At 43.4% G+C, this 20,245-nt stretch overlaps 1 protein-coding gene across 1 annotated transcript in view; it reads left to right on the plus strand.

The window, feature by feature from the left end:
• LHFPL2 (LHFPL tetraspan subfamily member 2) overlaps positions 1-18,760 on the plus strand; it is a 156,708-nt gene extending 137,948 nt beyond the window's left edge. Inside the window, exon 5 of the mRNA XM_044266555.1 lies at positions 14,713-18,760. Coding sequence (XP_044122490.1) covers positions 14,713-14,969 — 257 coding nt within the window. The 3' untranslated portion in view covers positions 14,970-18,760. The remainder of the gene's footprint in view (positions 1-14,712) is intronic.
• The last annotated feature ends 1,485 nt before the right edge of the window (positions 18,761-20,245 follow it).

Consider the following 20,245-nt stretch of genomic DNA (forward strand, 5'->3'; position numbering starts at 1 on the left):
TCCTTAGGTTGTGACCTGGATGTAATCCATAATGAAACCATAGAACGCAAAGATCCAGGTTTTCCATGACAGCATCAGGCAGTTTGTTTTTAGAAATGCATGTAGGGCTCTCTTAGAAGCCCATGGAATCCCCAGTGACTCAGGTTTGGGACAGAAGCCATTAAAATGAGCTCAGGATTTGGCTGACTTGTTTTGGCTTGGACTGTTCCACTGGGGTTGCTATGAGGGTTGGACTAGCACATGAGCTGCTGGGCCTGGCTGCTGCTGTCTGTTCAGTCTTCATCCTATGCTTGTTTGCTTCTTTATGTCTGCCTGGCTCTCACGCTCTCTGCTCCCCGTAGCCCTGTCTCTATCCATTTCAATCCAGCAGGATTGCCTCAGCAAGCTGCTCCACCAGTCTGACCAGATAGATCACTGTGGGGCTGAGCTCTGCCTTTGCTGGTCTGGGAGAGAGGGTGTGCTCATGGGACTCCCTCTCTGTTGTCATGGCTCCACCTGCTGTGTGCGGGCTCAGCTTTCTGGGAAGTGAGCAATGATGGAGGATGAAGGAGAAGAATATGCAAAAAAGGGCAAGGAATAAAAGCAGCATCTGAGAGACGAGACAGCTGGAGGGTTTTGCCTTTGCTGCTTGTAGAATTGCTTTGTCAGAAATCAGAACGTATGTGGGAGTATGGATAGGCTGATGAAAGGTGCCATGGTCACTGTCTAGGACTGGGTATTGCCGTTGCTGTTTTTCATAGGCTGAACAATAACCTTAGCATCAAGCCGGTCTCAGCATGTATTTTGTATTAAGGACTCAACCTGGTCTCAGCATGTATTTTGACTTATCCTTTGCTCTACCCATTCATCTCTGGGCCAGAAAGATCAGCCACTGCAGAAGAGAAAAATAAGAACAGGGGCTTGCAAAGCACAGGGAGAGAGGAAGAGATTCCTAACTCTTGCAGTGACCTTGTCCTATAGTTTTACACCTGAAAAACTTACCTGGCTTTGTCCAAGAAGGTAGTGTGACCCTGATTGCCCAACTTCAAAATCCCCTCAGAGAAAAAGCAAGAGGAAAATAGAGGAAGCATCCTGTGCTTTTCCTTCTTAGAACAAAGCACTGGAAGCTTCTGGCTGTCAAAGGGAGGCTCTTCATTTCTGGCTCTCCAGACAGAGAATGGCTCCCCGCAGAGGTCAGGTCTGACAGTTCTGTGTCTGAATCTATTTAAGTATACCAGCAGGGGCATCTGGGTGGCTCAGTAGGTTAAAGCCTCTGCCTTCGGCTCGGGTCATGATCCCAGGGTCCTGGGATCGAGCCCCACATCAGGCTCTCTGCTCAGCGGGGATTCTGCTTCCTTTCCTCTCTCTGCCTGCCTCTCTGCCTGCTTGTGATCTCTGTCCGTCAAATAAATAAAATCTTAAAAAAAAAAAAAAAGAATACCAGCAATTATGACACATTTACTAATTCATCAGTCCCTAGTATCCCTAGTTTTTACCCTTCAGTAAAAACTGAAGAAATGTTGTACAGTAGGCCAGAATTAAATTCCAGTTCAAGGAGCTTTTATGGGATGCCTACTAATTGCAAAGACCTGTAGACTCAGGTCTCCAGTCTCTTTTGAGTTTCTGCTTCCCAGCCATATTAGAGAGCCCTTGTTTCATAAACTGTACCCTAGAGAGGCAAAAATACGTATCTAAATGACTATATATAAAGGGAACAGAGAACTCAACCATATCATTAGATCAAAAACTACTCCCTAAAAGCAAGTGCAGGCATTGATTTGAGTAAATCCAGGGAGCAGGATCTGTTTTTAAAGAATCAATTGGAAGGTCCAGAAGAAAATTGCAAATTTTCTTAAAATTCAGAAACAGCCATTGATATGCAAATAAAATGTGGAAAGCGGTTTGCCATGGTAACCACTTAATTACAGACGTAAATTATCATGGAGCCATGGATGATGTAGGTTCAGATTCCATGAACAAATAATCACTTAAGTATGGCTCTGAATATTTCCATGAGCAGTTCAGGCAGGCACTCTGCTTTAAGAGCTTAATGCATGGGTCGTATTCTAAGCTATGATGCCACTTGGAAAGTAATCTACATCCAGGAATGAAGAACTGCGCTCCAGCACAGCCAGCTAGAGCTAGCTACCAGTTCCATTACTGTATATGGGCTTTCCAGTAGCTTTATTAAATATCCAGGACTCACTCTCTTTTTTATCTTTTATTTTTTTAAAAATATTTTATTTATTTGAGAGAGAGAGGGCGAGCGTACAAGCAGGGTGAGGGGCAGAAGAAGAGGGAGAAGCAGTCTCCCCACTGAGCAGGGAACCTGATGCAGAGCTCGATCCCAGGACCCCGGGATCATAACCTGAGCTGAAATCAAGAGTTGGACACTTAACTGACTGAGCCACCCAGGCCCCCCCATGAATGACTTTCTTTTTTAAAAGATAACCCCCAATACCAATGAAATCTAAACTAAACTTTGAGAAGGCAAAGCCAGTATTAAGAATTTCAAACCAAAATGCACAAGTTGCTGTGTATTGAAAGTTTTGAGGCCAACCTCAAACCTCAGGGTCTTGTGTTGAAAAGACACCTGCTTTAGTGGAAGAGTTATTTAAGATTATCTTAAGATTATCTGGACCTTAAGACTAAGACTTCAGCAGGCAAGAAGTTTGCTTACTGTCCTAAAAATTTCATAGCTCAAAAACTAGATTTTTTTTTTCAAATGTCTTTTACTCTGCTACACACTGCATTTTATTTATCTTGGAAGTTTATTTTGAATGATCAGTGTAATTTGGTTATAGTCAAACAGAAGCTCTATCTTAATTTTGCATGTTAGATGAATAATTTATCAAGAAAAGATTTCCTAAATCCTTCCCAGTTACATGTAGTTTAAAAAACAGCTTCTCAAAAAAAAAAAAAAAAGAAGAAGAAGAAGAAAAGAAAAAAGAAAAAGTCTTCTCACTTGGAATGAGAAGGAAACTGTACCACCAATTCACAGGAAGGGATACTCTGGCTAAATTATTTTATGGGATGCATTTTAACTGTTAGAGAGTTAAGGCTTTAGATACTGTCAGTGAAATAATTTGCATATAAACATAAATCATTGCTGAGAAAGACTTCAGGAGGCTTCAACAAGGGAGAAACTGCATCTTTCTTAAAGATTGTTTCTCTGTATATTTTAAGGGCATCAGACAGTTCGTAATTGATGGTCATTAATTCTGAGTAATTCTATCAGAAACTTCCTCTTGGGGCCTTAGTTGTAAAGTCTTTTTATGACAATTGTGCTCTGATTGTCTTCCAAAGAATTCTTTTTATGTTGTTCTATCATCCGCTGTCCACCCCCGACCCTGGAAAAGTATTTTTCTTGCCAATTATAATTCCCTGGGAGTGTTTTTAGTAGGAAATCAGTACCATACAAGATTCTTCTGGGGAGATGATAGGAGCATTAATACAAACATTAAAAAAAAAAAATTTGACACCTGATCCTTCACTTTTTTTCTCCTTCCCATCAGAAAATCTTGTTGGTTAAAAACCTCTGTTATTAATCATGTATGAAGATGACATGTAGAAATAATCTGCCTAACAAAGACATGTGGTACCATCCGAAGATACTTCTGATTACCAGCGAACCTCGGCCCTCCAGTTCCTGGTCTGCCTATCAGAGCAGAGTTACTCGATGTCAAAGTTGCGCCCACTCTGGCTTGTCCACCAACTCTTGAGATTTTGAAATGAGGTTCAGCGAAAGCAAGTTTAGATTCTGGATTCCAAAGAGACAGAGAATTCCAAAGAGCCTTCTTACTCTTCAGCGCTATTACTTGTTTCTTAGAAAGGTGTCCCCAGCCTGGCACAGGCCACCTCTGCCCTCTTCTCCCCTCTCCTCAGAGGGGCCTCTTGCCCAGCATTTACTGCCTTTGAATGAATCCTGGTCCATCCATTCTGCTGAGGTCTCCAGCGGTCCACAGCAAAAAGAAGAAAAGACAGGGACAATGTGAGATTTCTTTTTTTTTTTTTTTTTAAAGATTTTTATTTATTTATTTGAGAGAGAGAGACAGTGAGAGAGAGCACGAGCGAGGAGAAGGTCAGAGAGCGAAGCAGACTCCCCATGGAGCTGGGAGCCTGATGCGGGACTCGATCCCGGGACTCCAGGATCACGCCCTGAGCCGAAGGCAGTCGTCCAACCAACTGAGCCACTCAGGCGCCCCGACAATGTGAGATTTCATAGAGCTGAATGCATTCCATTTAAAGAACTGTCTTTGATTCTGATTACATCCTTCACCATTTTTGTGTTAAAATATCCTTTAAAATATCCTTTTATGAAATGATGAGGAAAGGAGAAGATGGTTTTCAGTGTCCTTATATCAGCAAAATAAAAAATATTGGCCTTCTAGTAATTTTTCTGGTGATTGTACTAGTGTGCAAAGTCCAGAAGCGTGGGAATCACTCTTCTAGAATGTAAGCAAGGGTGCAGATTGTGTCTTTTTCACATTTCTATCTCCGCTGTTCAGAATGACCTACATACATAAGTCCTCAGTCAATGTATATTATTGATCAAAACGCGATCTGTGTTATGATGATCTCTACAAGCCCAGCCATAAATTTCTAGGTGTCTGGAAAAGAGTAAAGTGTTCTCCAGTGCTGCTAAGCCTCAATCGTGACATGACCTCTGCCCTCCCAGACACGGCATAAATAGATTAATGGAGCTATTACCCACAGAACTAACTGGCAGCCACGAAAACCAAATTCTTTTTGGCTTTTACATAAATTTTCATTGATAAATTGAAAATCCTTAATGGGCAAAGTGATGTCAAAGGTATAGATTAGCCAAAGATGGCAGTTCTTGGGCAGAAATCCTTGATTCATGTTATAACTAATACTTTGTTGTATTACTTCTGAAATATTCCTGACTCTGAATGGTGAACCTGATGTTTTGGTACTGAGGACAGTGGCCTGCCTGGCATCTGAGAAGTCAAGCAGGCTGGAATACCATCGCCAGATGGCATTGCAGCTTGGGAGATGTCAGCCCAGGACTCTCCTTGGGTGGAGGGACGGGCCTTGAGAGCCACCATCTTGGTGTCTGCAGTTGTCATAAGCAAAGTGTCACTCCAGCCCAATGGCACAGACTCAGGGCGATATCCCTGATGTGCGATGTGAGACAGGCACATCTCTCCCAAACACCTGAGGGACTTACGGCCGTGCTGCATAGTTAATGGCAGAAGGATGCAGGAGGAGGTGGCGGGGAGGGGGGTGGCAAGAAACGGAGATCATTGGTGTGTTCTGTGAATTAAGAAAAGCCACTTGAAGGGAGTGAGATGGTAGCACAGTGGCCTGAGCTGCTGGTGGAGGATGTAATTTGGGGGCTGTCTGGGAATGCTTTTGGTAAGAACACAGGGTATGTTTGCTTGTGGATGTGCAATTTTAGACAGTTCCCATTCACACAGAATCTGAACAAAGGCAAAAATGTATGTGGATTATATGGCTTACATTTTTTCCCTCTAGTACAGTAGGTTTCAGGCTTGCTTGCAGTTTTCTGCTCCCAGATGGTCCGCATCCTGCAGAAGAGGACATCCTAGCAAACCTGAAATTGTTCTGACCTGTTCCCTAGGTTTTCTTTTTAGAAATTTCTTTAGCCAGGGGCAGCCATTCCACAGTGGCATATGTAGTGAAGTGAGGAGGCCGGTGACATTTGGACTGTAGTGAAAGAGGTGTGGATAGAACTTCTTTACTCGTTGTTGTCTTGCTGTGGCATTAGCAAACCAGCCTGAGTGAACAATAGGTGACCTTTTATTTTGGTGCAGCCTTTCCCTCCCTTTGTCCCCTCACAGCACTGGACCGCACAGATGCCTTTGCCTTAAAAGCTGGTGTCCGGTTCGCAGTGAAGCAGCAGCAACTGAGCACAATGGCTCGGGAGTGGCTTCGGGAGCCCTCCCGCCCGGCTCAGATCAGTGTGGGGCCTCACTGGATCCCTGCGGGCGTCAGCTTCCTCATCCATCAGGTGGTCAGAGGAATAGTACCAACCTCCAAAGCTTGTGAAAAGGACTGAACCAACTAAATTTAAAGGGCTTCCCCAGTGCCTGGCACATTGTAGTGCTCAGGAAGCATCAGGGGTTGCCACTGTTAGTTTAAGTTACTCTGACCATTAAAAGGTTCTAATCATCTGTATAACCTTCCAGGTTTAAGGTATTAGTTGTGAATGGAACTTGGGAGAAGGCATTTATAGCTTTAGCTCCATGTCGTCTTTACTTAGAATCTAGCATTTTTGTCATAGAAGACCTTTCCAAAAGGTTCTTGTGAAGATGTAAAGGCTAGAAAGAAGATAGGAATCAAAATTGACGTGTGAAGTCAGCCCACAACACAACCCGTGTAGAGGACTGTGGTGTAGACCCTGAGTGTGGATTTGGGATAAGGATGGAGGCATAGAAGCCAGGGAGTAGGAAACATACTTCTCACAACCATTAACAAGTTCCCCGTTGAATGGGAGTCCCTCTGAGCTCAAACAGTTGCTGATCCTTTATGGGACAAATGGATTTTATGTCACAGTTAAGATTTCTGGTTTTTACTCTCACTATTCTAATCAAGTTTTTCAGATAGTTGTACTTGCTCCTTAGAATTTCACAGGTAAAAATTTTAAATAAAAAGTACATTTCTTCTTTCTTAAAAGATTAGAGAGAACCTGGTTTAGCCTTGTGTTATGACTGAGAATGATTGCTACAGAATGCCTCACCAAGTCCCTGCACGTGAGGCGTATGTAGGTTCATAGCATGACGACTGGGGCGGGAACAGAGTGATGACCAGTTCCGTGGGTGGGACCTGGAGGCGGTCTGACAAGGTGTGCCTGGGGGTGCTGGGAAAGAGAAGTGGCTCCACCTAACAACAGTTGATGACCTACCAGCAGCTATTAAGGACTGCCAAAATGACTTCCAGCTGTCAGCATAAAAGAGGACTTGGGGAAAAACTGAAATTTAGATGAAGAGAGCTGTAGTGTACAGATAAATGTTAACTAGCATCCCTGCATTAGTTGTAAACCACTGTGTACATCACTCGCTCTGCCACATGGTGGGCTCCGCCCGAGAGCTATGTCTCTGCACATGGTATTCCCCTCCCCAAATGCAGACCGCACGCACCAGGTGCTCATTGGCGCCCCTGCCTTCGGGGCTGCTGCTGGGAGGGGGCCTTCCCTGGGCCCGAGAGCATTTCTGCGTTCTCTGCCTCCAAGGCTGGCATGTTCCGTTGGTCTTTCCATTGTCCAGTCTCCTGCTGCTTCTGGACACCACCCTTCCCTCTTTTGCAAATACCATGGTCCCCCTCCTTCTTCATTTACCCTTGTACCTCTCTGTTTTCTGTCACCTGCCATTTTTCCTGAACTTCTGCACGTCTGCCCCTGCCCTGCTGCCCTCCCAACTGGCGGCCTGGGAAGGCCCCACAGGAACAAAGCTTCTTCCTCCAACCAGTTTAATAACTTGGCATGTGTGTTACCTTGATTTCCTTTAAAGCGTAACAGCTACATCACAGTGCCCTGTCCTTCCATTCACCCAACAAATATTACTAAGCACCTATTACATGTCCTAGATTGTTTTAAGCAACTGGGATACATAAAGAATAACTGACAAAGTTCTTCCTCCTTATGGAGTTTACACTGAAGATGGTGGAGACAGACTGTGAACTAAATAAGTTATTATATCAAAAGGTGGTGGGGACTATGGAATAAAGAAAAGGTGTAGCCAGGGTAAGAGAGGTGAGGTATGCTGGGATGGTAAGAGGACAAGTTATAAGAGTAAATAGGATAGTCAGGGTAGGATTCAGGGAGAACCGATTTAAAGACTTGATGGAGATAAAGGAGTCAACCATATGGGAATCAGGAGGAGCTTTGCAGGCCCAGGAAACAGTTAGAATGAAGGCCTTGCTGGTGAGAGTAATGTGGGCTCTGAGGGAAAGAGAGGAGTCAAAAATTACTCTAAGGTTTTTGTCCTGAAAGGGTATAAGAGTATATAACTCCCACTTGCTGACATGAAGTGCTCAGGGCAAAGACAAGACTGAAGTGGGTAGCGGCAAGCAGGAGTTAGGTTTGGATGTAATTTTCAAGTACCTCGTTAGACATCCAAGTGGAGTTTAAGCAGGCAACTGGATAGCGGATCTGGGTATCAGAGTGCAGGCGATGTCAGCCTGGAGTGTTTAAAGCTGTGGGACCAAGTGTGATCAGTAAGAATACAGAGAAGAGGACAAGGATTGAGCCCTGGGCACTCCAGTGCTAAGATACCAGAAAGTTAATGACAGCAAAGGATACTGAGAAGGAAAAGCCAACACAGCATCCCCCCTAGAACACTGGTGGATGCTCTGACATGCTTGCAAGGAGGACTGTCCTGTCTTCGTTTTCTTCTAAGCCTATACTTAGTATTCTTTTCTTTTGAACTTGCTGATTGAACGTACCACTCCCAGTGAGCCTGGAGTGCTCTTTGAGCTGTGTCCTAGAATGGGACTGGGATACTAGAAGCCAGTCCCTCTCTCATCTGATTTGCTTTACTTCCTGTTGGAGAGATGGCTTCCTGGAGCAAGGGAACGAGGTGGAGGGGGGGGGCGTGGTGGCTGGGGCAGCCTCCTGGCATTGTGCTTTAGTGAACTGAGCCGGCTCAACAAAAACTGGAGTGCAGGCTAAGCTAGGTCCACATCCCAGATCTGTGAGTCACAGGGTAGACCTGAAGGGAATCAGCAAGGGGTTCTGCTGGGTTCCTAAATGAGTCAGTGGCTATTTCAAAGAAATGAATTGAACTCTTGACCTCTGTTATCCAAAGTTAACTGTGACACACCCATCAGGTGTATGGTAAGTGCTAAGACAAAACTGCCATGTAGACTAAGGGAAATCAAGTTTTCTGCCCTCAAGGGGCTCAGAGTCCTACTAGGGTACTGCTCCATCTCAGAGCGGAGTATAATGACTGGCACTTAGGTAACTCAGTAAACAGTTGTTGAGTAAGTCTACAAAAGTAACAGTGTGATGAAGAACTGAAGAGAGACAGGGTAGTGGAAGCACACAGAAGACCATTCTGGCAGGAAGTGGTGACAAGTGTTTCTCATGGAGGGGACACCTGACTTGAGGGGGGAAAATTCCAGGTAGATGAATTCCCCAGGGGTCAGCATGAATAAGAACCCCGTGTTCAGGGAATGGGGATTGTGTGACCAGAATCCTTGAGTGTTACTAGCCTTTGTGTGTTTAAAGCCTGTGAAACCCCACATGAAGCCACTCCTGCACCCCCGCTGTGGCCACTTACTGCTGTGCTTGGCACCCAGGGAAGGCAAACAGTATACAGTCAGGGGACTCACCTCATGGAATTACCGAATTGAATTACTGGAATAAAACCCAAATTTATCAGAAACTATTAAGCCTGCTGTCAGCTGTCTGCTGTGCACTCACTCTCCAAAGAGATGAGGATATCTGATAGCTTTAGAGTGAGCTTCTCGATTATAATCTAGTGAAGGCTGAGTGTTGGGTCCCTCAATGGAAGCTTCTCCACAGGATGATAGTAGCAGTATCAGCTGGCCTTGTTTTATTTGTGTCTTTAGAAGAGTGCTTTGCAAACTGAGGTCTAGTTAGTCTTTGCTATTTGGTCTGAAAGCCTGTCTGAAGAGGAAATAAGATTTTTTTTTAAAAAAAGATTTTATTTATTTTATTTGAGAGAGAGAGATCATGAGCAGGGAGGAGGAGACTCCCTGCTGAGCAAGGAGCCAGATGTGGGGCCCAGGACACTAGGATGATGACCTGAATCCAAGGCGGATGCTCAACTGACTGAGCCATCCAGGTGTCCCAGGAAATAGGAATTTGATGTCCAAAGACCACTTATTATTCTTTGGGACAGGAACCAGACTTTAGTTCTCACATTTTCAGGCCAGGAAAAACGGCCTCCTTCTGTACTCCTGGTGGGTGACCCACAAAAGACAAGAAACTGTGCGTCCATTCCCTTGGCCAGCCGGAGGTGAAAGAGTGATGATTGCGTGGTTGATCTGGAGGGAAGGAGGTGATGCTCTAACAGCCAGGAAAACACTGTGAAACGGCCATGGAGCCTTTCCTCATTTCCTTCACAGACTGAAGAGCTGTGGTTCAGACTTGACTCCCCCCATGCCTGGCATCTCATGAGGCTTGAGATGGTCATCTTCAGACCAAGTAAAATACTATGTGTTGTATTCAGAAACTCATAGTCTTTATAAAATTGGGTGCTTGGCAGGATCACGGAGAGGTTTATCTTCCTACCTAAGGGATTTGCTTAAAACTTAGATTTGATGACATTACTTCATTCCAGAGCAGTAGCAAGAAAATAACCTAAGATGTACAATTCTGTGGTCTAATTACAGGAGTCAATAAATGTGGACCACAAAGCAAGAGGACTAAGACTTTATCTTTCTTGGTACTTTTTTTTTTTTTGGAACCTTCTAAGTTTTAGACACTGGAAATGCTATAAGACATAGTTTCTGCCCTTTTGGAGCTCATGGAGTCTAATTATTTGAGTTAAATCCATACCACATGCTTAGGTTGTCCACAGAGGCTGAAGATTCCTGTACAGTAAGACTGAACTGCAGAGAATCTGGGGTTGAGTCTGAAAGCTCCACCCAGGCAGGGGAAAATGTTATTAAAACTGCACAGAGACACAGTGGGCATTGCATTGTGATAGCTGGTATCTAACTCACATGGCCAGCCTCATCGAGGTCAACAGGACTGTCTCTCCAGCCGGTGGTGGCATCTCAAGTAGTCCAAGTAACTATCAGTTCTTCATTTTTTTTCTTTCCCAGGTAAGGTGGTCATGCCCACGTGACTCCATGATGAGCAGAGGTTATCTTCTGGGGTGCCATCCCATCAAGTAGACCCATGGCAGAGGTTATTACAGCTCTGAGTCACTGTTTCTTTCGCTGGTGATGATTTTCTTTGGGCTGTGGCCAGTATCACTCTCCCTGCTTTCCTTCCTCCTAGCTGGGCCAACTGTTGCTTAATCAGGCACATGGGAAGAGATGCCCGTCAGAAAAGTCAAAGCTTACTGGCCGAGTCGCTTACTTTGTCAATGATGTCCCCCTCCCAAAACAATACTGCATTAGGGCAAGGTGGTGGAAAGACCCCAGAGACCATTCACTACAGGCTGGCCTAACTTTAGAAACTACTTTTAAATAAGTACATAGGAAGATCAGACCATTTTCTGGCTTGGCTTCTTTGTGAAATTTAATCCAGAGCACACTTCACCTTCCCTTTGGTCTCCAGCTGAGAGTCCCTAAGTATACTGCAGACTGAGAACCAGAGAAACCATGCTAAGTTTGTAGCAGACTTGGTATGTCTGACTATAATGCCTGTTGTTTGACATGCCTATTTAAGACTTCAGTTTTGTCTCATGAGTTGGTGTCATTAATCCTACTTGGAATTCAGGGCCTAAGTTTGCTTCTAAACACTGGGAATCAGAGCCCTGGAACAGGACAGTGTGACAGGCTAAACCAGCCAGCTAAGAGTCTCTACTTCTTTACCTTCTGACAAATTTCATTCTCACTGATTGGTATCTGTCAAGTTATTTTACTGGTTTTCACGGGGGACACTGTAGTTTGGAGATTTTATTTATGTTGGGTTTATATCATAAACCCATCATAAATGGGAGATTTATTATGGGTTTAACTATGTTCCAAGCCCTCCTCTGAGTACTAGCATTAGAGTGGTAAATGCATAATACAAAAATCCCTGCTCTCATGGAGTTTCAAGTCTAGGGTGGAGATGGATAACCAAAGATGTAAAACAGGAGGTTGAACTACAGGATCTGTCCATTTTTATAGGTCAAAAATGGTCAAATATTGCAAGTTTCATATGACTCAAATACATTCTGTTGGTCATAAATGCTAAGGAGAAATAAAGCAAGGAAAGGGGGAGGAAGTAGGTGATTGAATTTTAAGTAGAGTGGAATGGAATGCCCTACGACGTGGCATTTGAGTGTGGCCTAAAAGCTGTCTGGAGGGAAAGTACTGCAGGTGAGAGAAAGAGCAAAGGCCCGAGTGCGGCTGGTACTGTGTGCAAGGAAAAGTCCCCTAGCTAGCAGAAGGCAGGAGTGGAGAGCAAGGGGAGAACGGCAGAGGGGAGTTTGCGTAGCTAATAACGAGCGGATCATAGGGCTTTGAAGGGCATGAGACAAAGAAAAGATTGGATTTTACCCTGAGTTGGGGAAATTTAATGGTTTTTTTCTCTTCCCACTTTTACTAAGAAGCAAAAATACTCTGTTCAGGTAGTGTTTGACGACTAAGGAATGCTTATTAGGGCCCAGGAACTACCACTGCCCAGGCTGCTCGTAAGCTGCACTGGGCCCGAGAGCAGTGGAATCAGGACATTACCAGGTAAGGACTCCTGCAGTTGCTGGAGAGGAAAACCTGAATTGTTAAACTTACTGGAATTCCTTCAGTAGATAGCCTTTGTCTAAATACTAGAAAGATGAAAAATATTTTGAAATTATTTTTGCTCACCTGTAGGCCCACTGTTTTCTTTCTCTCACTGAGACGTAGGTCTTGCATTTTCATGGTATCAGTGGTGTTAATGACAACTGCTGAGTGCTGGGAGGAGAGGTGACCAGCTAGGGCAAGGTAGACAGGGACAGTTTCCTCCCTCTGACCCACTGACCCTCTGCAGATTTGGAGAAGGCAGTCTTGGTGTTTGTCTAGGTTGGCTGCCTGTGTGTCAACACAGATCATGTCCACTGGGCCTTGCAGACATACTAGCCCACATTTTATTACCCTCCCACATGGACTGCCCTGTGGGCTTATAAATACTCAAGCTGAAGCTTTGGACAAACTCTAGGTTATTGAAAGTCTCCCTGCTGTCCTTATTCACAAATTAATTGGCCAGTAGCTACCACAGGATTTTCAGATGGGCTGAAGCACCTCAGGAACCTTGGCTGAGCTATTAGAAAGGGGGACAGCCAGGGGTGCTGAGCAGTGGTGCTGGAGTGAACATTCATGACAATGCTGTGAAAAGCAATCTGATGCTGTGAACATAAGGATGATATTATTTATTTTAAAACTGCCTACTTCCCGGAAGAGTCTGAGACAGCCAAATTAAGCTATTCTGAATGTCCTATGACTAGCTAGATCCCAGCTTGGGGAGCAGAGCTGCTGGGGGAGCACATACTCCATGCTTTCTGTCTTTGGTCCCAATCATATTAAAACACATTAATTTTCGGGGCACCTGGGTGGCTCAGTGGGTTAAGCCTCTGCCTTCAGCTCAGATCACGATCTCGGGGTCCTGGGATCGAGCCTCGCATCGGGCTCTCTGCTCAGTGGGGAGCCTGCTTCCCCTTCTCTCTCTGCCTCTTTGCCTACTTGTGATCTCTGTCAAATAAATAAGTAAAAATCTTTAAAAAAAAAAACACATTCATTTTACTTATTCGGCTTAAGTCACATAATACAAATGATATGTACAGTTAATTTTTTTTTAAGATTTTATTTATTTATTTGACAGAGAGAGGCAGGGAGAGAGAGAGGAGGAAGCAGGCTCCCTGCTGAGCAGAGAGCCCGATGCGGGGCTCGATTCCAGGACCCTGAGATGATGACCTGAGCCGAAGGCAGAGGCTTTAACCCACTGAGCCACCCAGCACCCCATGTACAATTAATATTTAATTGGAGACAATTTAAATATGAATCCTCTGATCTTTTTAAAAAGTATTATTTATTTGAGAGAGAGCACAAGCAGGGGGTAGTGGCAGAGGCAGAGGGAGAAGCAGGCTCCCTGCTGAGCAGGGAGCCCGACTTGGGACTCAATCCCAGGACCCTGAGATCATGACCCGAGCTGAAGGTAGATGCTTAACCAGCTGAGCCACCCAGGCACCCAACACTCTGGGCTTTTAAAGGGACAAGCAGCTAATGCTCCCTTGACTGGGACAGGCACCAGAGCTTGACAGATTCAGAGAGTGCCTCTCAATCCTTCTGGAAGTCCCAGGGATGCTACCTCACTGTTTCCAGGGTGGTAACTGAGGAGCTGAGGGCGGAGACTACCAAAGGGCCATTTACCTTGTCTAGGTGAGGTTTCCTAGGGAGGGAGATGGGAATTAATTGAGCTTTATCATAGGCCTTAGAAATACAGAAGAATTAGCTGAGTAGATATAGATCTCCCCAGCTGAGTAAGATAGGTTCAGATGGAGAAGAGTTTATTTTTCCAAGGGTATTAAATTGTAGTTTGGGTTTTCCCCTCTCCCCAAATTACTAAAATATACCCTTAAAAGAGACCTGATTTGCTTACTCATAAATGGTAAACTTTAAATTGCTTGTGTTTATATATGGGAGTGGTCTGCCAAAGGCTTTAACCTATTACCAGTTGCTAGGCTATGTTCCAGTTTTGTTATGGCTGTTACTGTTACAGACTATATATGTTTTTACCCATTTTAATATCCACAACCATTTCAGGAGTTAAGGAGTAGCCAGTTTTACAGGTGAAGAATCATACCCAGACAAGTTAAGAAACTTTCCTAAGGTCACCCACTTCATAAGTGGCAAGAGCTTAGATTCCTTACCTCAGAGCTGCCCCCTGCCAAGCTTGTGCTCATTTGCTTGCTCTCCAATAAAATCTTAAAAGAAAAACAACTTTATAGAGCCCAGTCCACATTTCACTTGTAGGGGCCTTAGTTTGCCAGCCTCTGCCTGGGGGAAGGAGGAGGAGCAGTTCCAGCCTCTCCAGTTACTTGCTGTATACCGTAAAGCCAGGGGGTTTCACCTGTTTTCTCTCCTGCCTCACAGGCTTGTTCCTGATCCTGGGTCTGATACTCTACCCAGCCGGCTGGGGCTGCCCAAAGGCCGTAAGCTACTGTGGACACTATGCGTCAGCCTATAAGCCCGGAGACTGCTCCTTGGGCTGGGCCTTTTACACCGCCATCGGGGGCACGGTCCTCACCTTCATCTGTGCTGTCTTCTCCGCCCAAGCAGAAATTGCAACCTCCAGTGACAAAGTACAGGAAGAAATCGAAGAGGGGAAAAACCTTATCTGCCTCCTTTAGTTTGGAAGAGACCTACATGCCATTTTCTTCCTGGGTAACCTTGTGAAACAGTACTCCTCTGGTTTCATCGTCTGAGTCAGGTGAAGAACTAGCCTTTATCTACCAAAGCCTACATTCCACAGCCCCAAGCCTTAACAGGACCAGTGCCGGGCAACGTCCAGCTAAGTGATTGCACTCGAGGGCTGCAGTTCAAACTCTCGGAGGTGGAATACGAAACTACTGCACAAACCCTGACACACAGTTGACAAGTCTGTCCGACTCCATCTTCTCCGGGGCTCATAAAGGAGAATGATCTAAACCATCGAGGCAGCAGTTCGTCTGGTAACAGGAGGCCAGAGCTACATATGCAGTTTATTCTGAGATTATTTCTGCCACCAGGGTGCATGTCTGTAAGCATCCTTGCCTCAGAAAGGTTTTGGGGTTGGAGTTTTGGTCTCCTCCTAGTTGTTCTTCTGAGACTAAAATGAAGATTGCATACTTACGGGGGATAGCTTATGTGCTCGAGGGCATAATATGACCAGAGGGGTCAGCAGGTCAGTGTGGAATCCCATTGTGGAGTGTGCTCTAGGCTGAATTCCGGGGTAAGGTTGGACTGACTGAACTGTCTCTCCAAGATTTTAGAAATCTGAGTAAGGGAAGAATAAGGACCGATAGGATCATGGGAATGAAAGTCAAAAGTCCTGCTAGGGAAGACAAATTCATTGCACTGCCCAGCAGTCAGGCTAGCACCAGTACTGGTCCAGTCTCCTTGTCTAAAGGAGATTCTGTGTTTTTCCTCCTAGGGTTAGGATCGAGCTTTGACTGCCAAAAGGAAACCTCACCCTGTTTCCTCATTCCAGGAACAGAGGTCTCCAAGCCAACTGTGGCTCATTCAGATGTTCACTGGGAGAACTTACCAGAATCTCAGCACTTGTGGGGAGACCTTCTCCCACTGTTTGGTAACCATGGGGTAGTCAGCTGTATTTCCAACCCCAGCAGTGCAGAATGACCTTTGCAGGAAAAAAGGAGCTAGTCATGAGAGTTAAGTTTCTCCAGTTACTAGTGTTATTTCTGAAAGCAGACTGCAGCATTAAATTACTTCAGTAGGTGAGTTGCATCAAACCTTCATACCCAGAGAAGTACAGAGTAGAAATTTTAATGCAAAAACAAGAGTGCCTAGCACCTGTCTATGCCTATTTACAAAAAGAATGGAACACCATTATTAAAAGGGATTCAGGAACTTAAAATCTGGTTTCTATGAATTGCCAGTAAAATTGATTCAGAAAAATGGAATTAGCCACCACCTCAGATTTACTTTGGAATGATCTCAGTGGCAAGAACCTAGCTGGTATTACCAGAGCTTCCGAATTGCAGAATGATACAGAAACACTCCTTCACATAGTGTAAGCAAGTGGAGTGGACCTCTGAGATTTCTGGAAGAATTAAAAGTACGGGACTATTTGGGCTTATGAATCTGTTCCCTGAGAGCTTGCTGTGTGTTGAAAGCTTAACAAATAATGACTTAGTACCTTCTTTGGGTAAGGTATTGTATGCTAAGGGCCACCAGGCACAGAAACCAGATTCAGATTTTACAACACTGCCCATAGTGAATCATATCCAGGCTGAGTCTAAAACCATGCCTTGGTGCAAAACAAACAGTTGCTTTATGTGTGGATGGAATGGGGCAACTGAAGTTTTATTCCCTTCTGGCCTTTGGCCTATACCACAAACCATCTTATCACACAGATTAAGAGCTAAGGGCAAGAGGGGTGGTGGTGTAGAGCCAGGCCTTAATTGGTTCACCATTCTTAGACCGAAGTTCAGAATTAGCAAGATTTAAGTCCTACAACCTTGTTTTGTTTTGAAAAGAGAAGGAGTAAATAGCCTCATAGCGGCCTACTGTAGGGGCTCAGGAAACATTAATCCTAACACCACACAGAAATAGGGTATGGAAGCCGAAGGACAGAGTTCCTATCCCTGCTGTGTATTTTTATGCTCTAACCACTTCCAATGCCCAAAGTCACTACTTTTTAACCCTTAGCAATAATTTTCATTCCAAAAAACAGCAGCCAAGGGGGATTCCTTTCATCAGCAGACTGGCTCCAAAATCAATGTTAGGAAATGGGTTCTCTGACTCCCTTTTCACAGACAAGTTAAAGTCCTAAGCTCTGAGGACCTTCTGAGAATGGCCATCATCTTCATTCCCAGACTGCTCTTTGGCTAAGGTGGTGGTGTAGCTCCAGAACACCTGATAAAACAGTAGTCACAAGTGAAAACGTTACTTCTCTTGGCCAGAAGGAATTCACCCGACAGTGTTTTTATTCCATTATTCCGAATGCTACAGACAACAAAGCACATGCACACATATCACCCCAAACTCCTACAAAGTACTTAAACACGGATTGAATTAAAAGCAGAGCAGAGATGGAATTTCTGTAGCAGAGACAGAGTAAGAACTAATGTTGGACCTTTTAAACCTTCCATCCGTTAGCCAGGCTTTGGAAAAAATGAAACCTTAAAATCGTGCTAGTCTACACCAAAACTGTATCGCTGTTTAAAAACCACTGAATATGAGGAATGTATTAGACATATGTTAAATAATTGGACTGATTGTTGAACCACATTTTCCTAATAAATATCAATCACCTAATCACCTCAATCCAAAAATTTAATACACCTGGACCATTAATACTACCAGAAAAGTCTTATTTATTTTTGCCTGCATCTGCGCTTAAAGTTTTGTGACAGGTTGGGCTTCTCAATGAACTCCAAGAAGGCAAAAATACTTGCCTTGGATTCTGTGGATTTTTTTTAAACCTGTGTGCTAATTCAACAATTGTTACATTGTGTAAGGATTTTTGTATAGTTTTCAAACATCTGTGGTGTAATGATCTTTGTTAAACATGTAAAGTGCCATAGCCTTTTTTTATGTGTAGCATATTTAAAATATATATATGTATATTATACATACACAAGTCTGTGTGAAAGATGTGCAATAACAGGTGTATGTATGTTTTGTTTTTTTGGAAACTGGACAGGAGTCAGAACAGGGATTGTTTCTGTTTTGGCAAAGGAGAGTTAAACATTTTTGCCTTCTCTAGTCATTAACCCATAACAATTTAAATGCTACACAAACCGATGTGAAGACAAGACTGGTATGAAATCATTGATTCCTGGGTCTAAATTAAAATAATCACTAGATTTATGTGAAAATTAAGCCAGCACCAGGCCCAGTTAATGCTAGTCTTTCATATGAAATGTGAAGCTGCCACATTACCTTTTCTGTTAGTGCAAAACTAGTAGCTGGTACATAATCACTAAGGAGCTTTTTCTTAACATGCTTTGATAGACCACGTTAATGCTAGACCACTATTTAAGGGCTGATCTCACACCTTCTTCGCCATAAGAGTCTGGTTTAGAACAGACCTCTCTGTGCAATAACATGTGGCCACTAGAAATCCCTGGCCTGCATTTTTATTTGGGCAGCAATGACTCCCAAGGGCCAAAAGCGTTAAAGGCCTTTATGACTGGGATTTCTTCTGAGACTGTGGTGAAACTCCTTCCAAGGCCGGGGGGTCATTAGGTGCTTTGGAGGAACTCAGCATCACTTGATATTCAGTAGCCACTTGAGCCAAATAGAAAACTGTATTTACCGCTAATGGACTCAATTTGAGCCTTCAAATTTATGGTTATCCTATTATATTGTAAACTAAATACGTTGTTTGTCTAGCATTGATTAGGTTCCTGTGCATATGTATTTCACAATGCCCTCCCCTCCCCAGATTGGAATTAAACCAGATTTTGGAAACTCATTCTGATTTTTTTCAAGTCTAAGTATATTGGTTTCAACAGAATTACATAATTTTCTCAAGAAAACACCTACAAGTCAACTTTTATGTTAAACACTAACTGATATATAATATTAATGATGGGGGAAATGTTCAGGTATTTTAACTATTCCATTCATTAGTTATATATCTGTATCTATATATCTTAAGGTTAGCTTTAACTTCGAGATTAAGTACCTATTTCTTTCTTGGAGAAGCATCAACATAAAATGGGGAGGGAAGAACTCTCAAATATTATACAAATATCTTAATTTTGCAGTAAATTTAAGAACTATGAAAATGCTTCCAAGTATTAAAAACACTTTTAAAAGGAATATGTATAATGACAAAGAAAAAAGTCAGCTAAGGGCACAATCTCTTCCAACAAAAATACCAAAATTAAAAGCCAGTTGTGGGGCAGGTGCACATCCATCTTTCCTGAAGGTAATCCTCCCCATAGAAAGCCTCACTGAGAAGCAGAATTCTACTTTAGACACTCGAAGAGGACACTATTAAGACTTCTCATAAACTCTTGTTCAACTCTGCATATCACATAAAGCACTTACCTGACAGAATAAACAAAAATGGCTCTTTCAAGGGCCTGTAACCTCTGAAACTACTTTTATGCTTTGTCTTCTAAAGATACCTGACACCTGCTAAGTTTCTAATAGAAACCCAAACTAAAAGCTGACAAAACTATTCAAATCACAAAAGAAAAAGTTTCTGAAAGAATTACAATATAGGTAGTCCAAGCAAAATCAGAAATTTTCACTTGCTTTTTCAGCTATCACATCTTTAAACCAAAAGAGAAGGGACCCTGGCTTTACATGTCAGCAGAGGCTAGAGAACCCTCACATGTGCTTCCCATTTCATCCCTAGTTTTTACTTGGCAATTCTGCTATTGGATCAACTTGCCATGACTGATATTCCCTGGAACACTGCATTCAACTTACTCCTAGCTCTCCTTAGTCTTTCCTAACATACAACCACTTAAGAACAGTCTTGACTATTGAAAAACTGGACATGTATTTTAAGTGGGTTATTTAAGTGGACATGTATTTTAAGTAGTTTCCATTAATTCACTACCTTTTCAACTCTCAAACACTAAAGAATAATGGCATCAAAACCAACATGTAGCCTACTCTTCAAAGCAGCAAGAACCAGTAATTGTCTTTTCTTTCAGAGTCCCTATCAAGCAGCTTAATCATTTGGCTGAGGCCATCTAGCTGCTGTCCCTCCTACTATCTTCTTCTTGCAGCTTCTTCCTCACCATGGAGAGTTCTGCACGATAAGTCTTTAAGCTGAGGTACACAGGATGTAGATAAAAGCATAAATAAGTAAAAGGAAGCAGTAAAACCACATGGGAAGGAAAAGCCAATCAAGTAACATGAAGATATTAGCAGCTTTTTGGCTTTTTATAGTCAGATATCCTGAAAAATCTAACACCTACAAGGCAGGCAGTCAACCAAG

This window comes from Neovison vison, chromosome 1 (genome assembly GCF_020171115.1).
Source record: "Neovison vison isolate M4711 chromosome 1, ASM_NN_V1, whole genome shotgun sequence".
Lineage (NCBI taxonomy): Eukaryota > Metazoa > Chordata > Mammalia > Carnivora > Mustelidae > Neogale > Neogale vison.